The sequence below is a fragment of the Bidens hawaiensis genome, unplaced genomic scaffold, assembly GCF_021521415.1.
Source record: "Bidens hawaiensis isolate Kalapana, Puna unplaced genomic scaffold, B.hawaiensis_p1.1 tig00012474_1, whole genome shotgun sequence".
Classification (NCBI taxonomy): domain Eukaryota; kingdom Viridiplantae; phylum Streptophyta; class Magnoliopsida; order Asterales; family Asteraceae; genus Bidens; species Bidens hawaiensis.
Genome location: NW_027492021.1, coordinates 141,642 through 150,338, shown reverse-complemented (window position 1 = coordinate 150,338; position 8,697 = coordinate 141,642). Strand labels below are relative to the sequence as shown.

General features: G+C 36.7%; 1 protein-coding gene across 1 annotated transcript; it reads right to left on the bottom strand.

Annotated features, from left to right (window-relative positions):
• Window positions 1-2,379: 2,379 nt before the first annotated feature.
• On the bottom strand, window positions 2,380-6,608 carry LOC143541189 (endoglucanase 17-like). The gene is made up of 7 exons (XM_077034072.1): window positions 6,390-6,608; window positions 4,775-4,981; window positions 4,451-4,651; window positions 4,280-4,372; window positions 3,513-3,674; window positions 3,319-3,430; window positions 2,380-2,973 (listed from the first exon to the last, which is right to left on the bottom strand). The coding sequence occupies exons 1-7, from the start codon at window positions 6,603-6,605 to the stop codon at window positions 2,477-2,479; spliced, it is 1,488 nt and encodes a 495-aa protein (XP_076890187.1). The 5' UTR covers window positions 6,606-6,608; the 3' UTR covers window positions 2,380-2,476.
• Between the last annotated feature and the right edge of the window lie 2,089 nt (window positions 6,609-8,697).

Below are 8,697 nucleotides of genomic sequence, written 5' to 3'. Positions count from 1 at the left end.
AAATAAAAAAAAAGAAAAGAAATTATATATTTAAAAGACATTCTCAAGTTAAAATAAAAGAAAAGAAAAGAATATGTTAAATACATTGTTGAGTTAGATAGAAAAGAAAAAATAAGAAAAAAAAATTGTAACTTTATAATTATGCCCTCATTCTTGAGTTAAATAGGAAGGAAAAAAATGGATAAATTAGTAATAAATAAATTTTTCCTTCACAATCCGGCCATATTTGGCAAGAAAGTTTTGGAGGAAAAATGGTTTAACTTTTCTTTCCATTCTCTTTCTTTTCTTTTAATAAAAAAACTCAATAATTAAACAAAAAAAATTTTCTTATCTTTTTTTTTCTAAACCCTTAAATAAAAAACTAAAAAATGCAGTGTTAATGGTTAAGAGTAGAGTATGTTTGGTTGGAGGTAATGGAATGAAGAGAGAATGGAATGGAAGAAGGAATGGAATTGACAAAATAATAAAATGGATCATTACCATTTATTTTCCTTGTTTGGTAACCTATGAGAATGAAATCAATCATTAATTTTTATTGTTTGGTATCCAAAAAAATCGTAAAGATGACATAAAAATAATAAAAACACTTATATCTCAAAATACTTTTTAACTCAAAAAAAAAAACCCTACAATTGCAACGATGGTGGCTCCGGCGACGAAAATGGTGGTGGTGGGGCGGTGGTGTTGACGGAGTTGGTAGTGGTCCGATGGTAGTGGTGGTGGTTGTTAGGTGGTGATGTTGAAAAAGTATGATGAAGGAAGAATGGAATGAAAAAATAGAAGCGGGTGGGAAGGAATAGTTTTGATGGAATGGGATTCCATGTGTAATGGATGATTCCATTCCATTGAGCAACCAAACACCATTTTTTTCATTCTCAAGTAATGAATCATTCCATTCCTACTATCATTCCTGCATACCAAACGTTACCAGTCTTAGTTAAGAGTTAGGTCTGTTTGGTATGAGGTAATGGAATGGACGACGGAATGGAATGGACGTGGTAATGGAATGGACGTGGTAATGGAATGGGTTATTACCATTCCAATGAGATGTTTTGTTACTACATGGGAATGCAATGAATGATTACTTTGTTTTATTTGGTAGGTAGGAAAAAAAAAAGAAAAAATAAAACTAAAATGGTAATGAGTGGCAGTGGCGGTGGGAGGTAGGTCGCGGTCGTGGCATTGGTGGGCAGTGATAGTGGTTGGTGGTGGTGGGCGACAGGAGATAATGGTGGTTGGAGGTGGGTGGTGGTGGTGGTGGTGGTGGCGGTAACAGTGGAGGTGGCGGGCAGTAGTGGCAATGGTGGTGGTGGGCAGCAGGTGGTGGTGGTGAGGGGCGGGGGCGATGGTTGATGCTGGCAGCGGACGGGTGGCGGTGATGGGCAGCTGGCACTAATGACAGCGGTTGGTGGCGGTAACAGCGGCGGTGGACGACAATGGTGGTGGTTGGTGGCGACAGCGACGGCGGTGGTGGTGGTGGTGGTGGTGGTGGAGGTGATGTAGGGTGATAGAGGGAATGAAATGGAAAAAAAAACATGGGATATGGATGGAATGAAATTGGGGTATTTTAGAGGGAATGAAATGGACTAGGTAATGTGTCATTTTATTCATTTGATCAACCAAACACACTTTTCTTCGTTCCCTCACAACGAGTCATTCCATTCCACCATTCATTTCTGCATACCAAACGCTACCTTAGTCTAAGTCTGAATAGTTAAGAGGTAGCTATTAAAAGGTAGTCTTTTAACCATTCAAACTTAAGGTTACCACTTAATTATTAAGAGACTACGACTGTTAAGTGGCTACCAAACAACCTATATGATTATTTGTATGGTTGTGGTAGGTTTCAATACTTCAAATTATCGAACTTTGAGCTCCGTTCACATTTATATACGATGCCATAATTCCCCATGTTTTATGTTTTGCCCTCAATTTATTAGCTACTGATATTTTGAGTCTAAAGTCTAAACTACAGAAAGGGCAAACAACGCGCAGCTCACGAGCCTATCAGGCCATTTGAACCTAATGTACTCATCCTTGTAATGCATTTTGCGGTTGGTTTTTGCATTATTCTTAGTATGTTCCCATATATATGGGTCCGTGGGACTTGGCAGGAAATTTGTCAGCGTAGGAAGGTCAACCGAGCGTAGCTCCTTTGGTCGTTACGCAAAGTTCAATTGTATCGTATGTTAGTTAGAGACGGGGGCGCTAAAGCGCACTACGCTCCACTTATTTTCGGTGGAACCGGTGAACCACACCAGACAAAATTATACAAATTATAAATGCTACATGAGCTAACTTGAATTGGAAACAAGCTTTGGAAACGGATTACAAACCAAGCTACTTTTATCAGCTCGGTCTAAATTGATTGGAACCAAATTAAACAACCCATTTTACATTTTCTTTCATTTGAGAGGGTTCAACTAACCTTAATCTCCCCAAATTACATTTTACATTTCCATAACCATACACCCCTCTAAATCTGCCCATACGAATGTGCCAAATACGCCAACGTCCCAACAAGCGGCGCATTCGTATAGGTGGCCGGTTCGGTCTGAAAATAGTCAGACCGCTCATCACTATACCGGTCATGCTCATCCGGTCCACCTACCACAGCCCCGATTAGTACATTCGGGTTTGGAGCCTCCGAATGCATAAAACTAAACCCGGCCCCACAATCTATTTTAGCCGGATGTGCGGATATTGACGGGAGAGACGATCCCCTGTGGTGGATCCTTTGTGGGTATCGTGGACCGTACCCCACCATGAACGACATCCTCATCGGATTGTCGCCTAGCAAGTAATCGACTTGTTTTTTGGCGATGGTTCGGAGTCGCCTAGGGGTCACAATGGCGCCACCGCAGTTCACAACCGTGTGTGATTGGGTCAAGAATTTGGCATATGTTACTAGTAAAAATGTAGTGGAAGTCACGTATTGTAGGTTACTATCATCCATCCTGAATAGAAGCCCTCCTGTTACAATCAATCAATACATGCAAATTGTTGATACGAACAATAGTTAGAAAATATAGTTAGGGGTGTTCATCGGTTCGGTTTTCTGATTTATTTGGTTTGGATTTTATTTGGATGTAAAGCATAAAAAAATTTGAAGTTGGGATTTAAAACTATGGATACTATATAACATTTTCTTAAAAAGAAAATACTATGGATACTCGGTTAATACGAGTTATTCAGTTATAAAACAATTCAGAATTTCATAGCCGAAAACCAAAAAATAATTTTGGTCGTTTCTTTTTCCAATTTCGGTCCAGTTCGGTTTATTTGGTTCCAAACCGAATAATTAACAAAGAATGAAACCTGGGGTGTATTGGGTTTGTGAAGAGGGGACTCCTGGAACAAGTGAGCAAATGAAGCTATCTGCATGACCCTTGTAATCATGGAGAGATTGAACCTTTTGGAGAAGAAACGCCTGTCGATCGAAATGAGGGCAAAATCATTTAAAAAAACATGCTAGGCTACAATATCATGGGGAAATGATTTGATATGATTACTTTGGATAGAAGAATCTTGGCACCAGCATGCTTATTGTCCCAGCCAAACGTGTTATCATTCTCATTGGCACCAAGTGTTTGGCCATTTGCCTGAATATAGTTAAGATATGCTTGGCTTCTTGTAGCTTTCTGCAACCATGCAGCTCCCCATAACAACTCATCCTTCACATCACAACTTCTTTAGTTAGTACTTAAAGTCCATTATTACTTGTTGATGTGATTTGATTGATATCTATAACACATGTATACTAGTGTATAACTAACTAATGAATGCCATACGAGCGTATATAATAGGAGAAAGTGATTTGAAAAGACAGAATGACTATATGACGGTCCTTTCCTCTAGATCGGCTCGCTAAAAGCCATTCGTGAGCTACTCGTTAAAAACTTGAATCAAGCAGAGCTTAAAGGAGCCCGAGGCTAAAAATAAGGTTGTTTAATATAAGGCCCGAGCCTGTTCTTCACTAGTCGAGCTTGAGTAGGCTCATGAGACTAAACAATATGATTATTTATATAGTTTTTCTTATTATATTCAATATATAGTTATACGATAATTATTATTATATATAATTATGGATATAATAAATATTTAAATGTGTACACTAATACATAAATAATAAACGGGCCAAGACTTAGCTGAGCTTGAACTTGAAAAGTTATTCACGAGCCAAACTTCATAATAAAAGCTCGAAACATGCCGAGCTCGAGCTTAGGTGGCACGGGCCATAAAATGAAAACAATCATAAATCTAATTTGAATTAAACTACCTGGTATCCAGAATAAGAACAGTAAAATGGGCACACATAACTCTTGAGCCCATCACTATAACAACCTCTGTACTTGTTAGCAAATGCAAACACCTGTGTGCATAACATAAACATAACTTCAAATACTACACATCTTCATGAAACCTTAAAAACTTTAAATCTTTAACTTACCCTGATTGCCCTTCTCAGGAGGACTTTGGAGTAATTAGGATCAGATCTTCTGAAAACCAAAGATGCAGAAGCAAGAGCAGCTGCTGTTTCAGCAGCAACATCTGTTCCAGGGGTATTTCTGTCAATCTTTATAACTGTTCTTTGTGTGTCCATGTCTTCTGGTCTTTCCCAACAAGCATGATCTTTATTTGCATCACCAACCTTCAAATTTAATTAAGTTTTGTTTGTGATTATTATTATTATTATTGGCTTATTGTACTCCTACAAATATTACACGTAACATGTTACGGGGTTTTTATTATTCTACATTTTGTGCATAAATACCTGAACATAAATGGTATCGGGTTGTGCGGTGGCTTTGAGAAGATAATCGGTGGCCCAACGAATCGCGGTCTTGGAATTTCCTAACTCGCTTTTCATCATGCCACCGAATTCAAGCACACTCCATGACAACATTGTGGTGGTGAACGCCATTGGAAACCCGAACTTAACGTTGTCACCGGCGTCATAGTATCCGCCTACTAAATCTACCTGCATTGTTAAATCATCACATGATCAGTCACAAAGTGGAAAAGGATTCTGCTAAACGTACTCTACCCCCTTTCTTTTTACTTGTTACAGTCCAGGGGTGCGAATGAAACCAAAATAACAAACGGTAACTAAAATAACGTACCGAAACCAACCCAAAACCAATTATTTGATTTTATGTTTTTTCAAAACCGAATTTCTGGTTCAGTTTTGGTTTTGCGTGTACCGGAAACCAAACCAAACTTGTAAAAACCTAACCGACTTTTATAACAGAACTAAACCCGTAAAAACCAAAAAAGGAAAGAAAAAAAAAACTACTTTTGTTTATTTAAATGAGTTATTAATTTATTATTCTTATTTTTGAATGTTAGTTAATATTATATTTATCACATTAAAAAACCAAAGAGGCACCTTGATTTGATGTTTTAAGTGGGTACATAGCAATTTTTAAAATTTAGTGGTACGTTTAACAAACAAAAAAAACATTGAATCTTTATTAAACGTAAATAATAAGAGGAAGAAAGTTGCATATATACACGATTACACGGGGTCGGCCGACCCATGTGAAAAAATATTTTTTAGTATTATATATGTGTTAAAATTCCGACCGACCCCTGCAAAATTTTGACTCCGACTCTGTAAAACTAGTGAGAATGTAAGATGAAAAGAAATGATTGAATTTGAACTTACCGGAAAATTTCCGGTGTACGTGGAAGTTGCCGGAGGTGGGTGCAGGTTTATAGAAGAAGATGAAGATTAATATAAAAATGAGTATTGAATTTAGGATGTGAAAAAAGGATATATCATCACTATTATTGCTAGTTGTTTACTTTTTCAATATTAAATAATTTAAATTGATAAGAACACTTCTCGTTTCTTATGTTGTGTTAAATTAATTTCTATACTATTTATTTTTTTATATTCTTTTACTTTGGCAGTATATATATTTTTTCTATAGAACAAGGATAACAGTAAATTTCCATTCCTATGAAAAAAAAAATAATAGGCAACGAAAGTTAAGAAAGTGAAAATGAAAAAGTGAATATTGAGATTTTTGACTAGCTTTACTAAAAAATAACAGGAAGACGAAGAAGACTGGGTTTCTAAGTTAAGTTAAAGTGTATATAGTCACGATAAGAAGTAATATTTAGTTGCTTATATTATGTTCCATATATTTTTTAATTATATGATATTTTGTTTAATTATCTTATTTTATATATGTCCCCGTCTGAATTGACACAGCCGGAGCAACCAAACCGCACCGAAAACAATTTACATACCGATCTAGCCCGACCCGAATAGCCGAACCAGACCGAATTTTTTTTCAAACCAATAGTCCACTGAGTACCAAACCAAAAATATTCCGACCACAGTGAAAAAATTTTCTGGGTCCGCCAATGTATATACGTACTTTGATAGCAGAACCATCAGAAAGGCCAGAGTTTCTTCTCCAAGTCATTCTTTGGTTGGGTGGAAGTCTACCGGACCTTTGGCCTTCAAAGAAAAGAATGGATTTAGTGAGTGCGTCCCGGTAGTTGTGGGAGGCGGTCCGGTGGTGGCGGAAGGTGGCGGTGGCGGAGACGGTTAGTAGTAGTAGTAGTATGAGGAGTTGGCGGAGATACGCCATTGTGGTCGGAAACCAAAAAGCAACAACGGAACAAGTGTTGTGTTGTGTTGTGTTGTGTTGGAGAGACGAGAAAGCAGTTGTCCTTCCTTAAAGCTCACGAAGATACCTTTCAACGGTAATTTATCAACTTACAAAAGTACAAAACTGAAAATAATAGAGTGGGAATGAATAACCCATAAATGATAAAGAAAATTCAAAATAAATAAACGAAGAATGTAACTAAAAGCTTGCTCAATCATTGTTTTCTTTAAACATGTAGGTTTTACAAAACCAATTAACTAGTGGAAATGAGTTACTGAATCTATTTGGCACAACGAATCGAACTAGTGTAGATTCCCTTTAGATCATATATTACTACTTTTTTGTTTTGGGTTTTCTTTTTCGATTGCTATAGCATGTGTTGGTATCGTAACAAACTCAACTGATGCCGACTAAATTCTTCTGCGTACCCGTTGCAACGTGTGGTTTCATGGGCATTTTTAAATATATTTTACTCTTTTTAACCAATTATAGTTGTTAGGACCACACAGCACATTTGAGTCTATGTATGTACTTCTTGTTACACCCCAATCTACGACAAAAATGCCGGGACGCAACTGATTACACAGTACCTCACAAGACGCTAACATTAACATAGTGACAATAACTAATTATTTAATTTTAAATAATCCAAAGTACATCACATAACTCGAAACAAAGCATTATCCAAAATAAAATAAATTCAAATAAATGTTTATTTTCTTGATAGTCTAAACTCTAAAGGTATCCAACTACTTGCTTATCTTCGGCTATCCAAGATGATAACCTGCAACATATATGAAAATAATTTTATCAACACAAAGTTGGTGAACAAAAACACAATTTAATAAATATAGTAATAAAAACCAATTCTTTATGCAGAAACACAACAACAAGAATTAAATTCAACAATACAAATAATAATTCGTTCATCATGACACTAAGTCAAGCTACTATGATGGTGTAAGATCTCACTACTGAGGATGAGGCCACCAACAATAAAACATAAACAAATAAGCACCTTTCATGTTAACAATTAATGGAGTAATACACGAAACGTATATATTAGAGGATGTGAAATAATAACATTGAGATTTATATAATACATGTTATCCCCAAAATAATAAAAAACAAAAAGGGGATGTGATTTACTCACCTTAAAAAGTGGCAAGTGAAAGAAGATAAGAATATGGAAGAAACCGACATAAGCGTGCTGACCAAACTGAACTTAATTGTAACACCCCAACTCGGAACGGGCTGGCGTGTTACTATTATAGATATCAAATCAATGTCACAATCCAATATACATCAAAAATCAATGCAACCTATATCATATTATTAAACAAAAATGAATTAACTTTTAAAAAGCTTGAACTTCATTATTCTCTCTCATCACTGATCTCCCCGATTTCCCGAATTACCTGTTAGCAAATAAGACAGACACAAACAAGAAAATACGGCTGAACCAAAAATTGCCCAGTAACGGAGAGAACAATAGTACAGGTAAAGGCATACATAAGACAAAACACATGCTGAAATAAAACTGAAACTATTGCGGATATAAAACCACGTTTTAGACCGAACTAGAATTAGATGCGAAACATAATCCGATACACGATCGGGACGTAATCTGAATATACTCAAATTTAACCAAATGCGTATACACATATCAAAACGGACCAGAAATATAGCGAAACAAAATATAATTACTAAAATACACGACGATGATGTTAAAATAAATAGGTCGTGTAATACGGAAGCACCCAGAGCCTAAACAGAGGGGTACACAGCTAGCTAGTCCATGCACCAAGGAGACGGTGTGGGTGGCGTGCACACATTGTTCCATCTCAAACAGAAGTCAGGAGTCAGGAGTCAGGAGTCGGAGCTAAGATCGATCTATACGCCTCTAAGTGGCCAAGGTACTACATGAGTACTTTCAGAGACGCCGTGAACTTTGATTACGCACTGTCACGATAAGTGCCATGTCGTTGACGCCCCAACGACAAGTCAGAAATGCTCGGGTAACAGAGTACTGAACTAAAGTCGTATAACTAAAAGATATTTAAACAGGAAC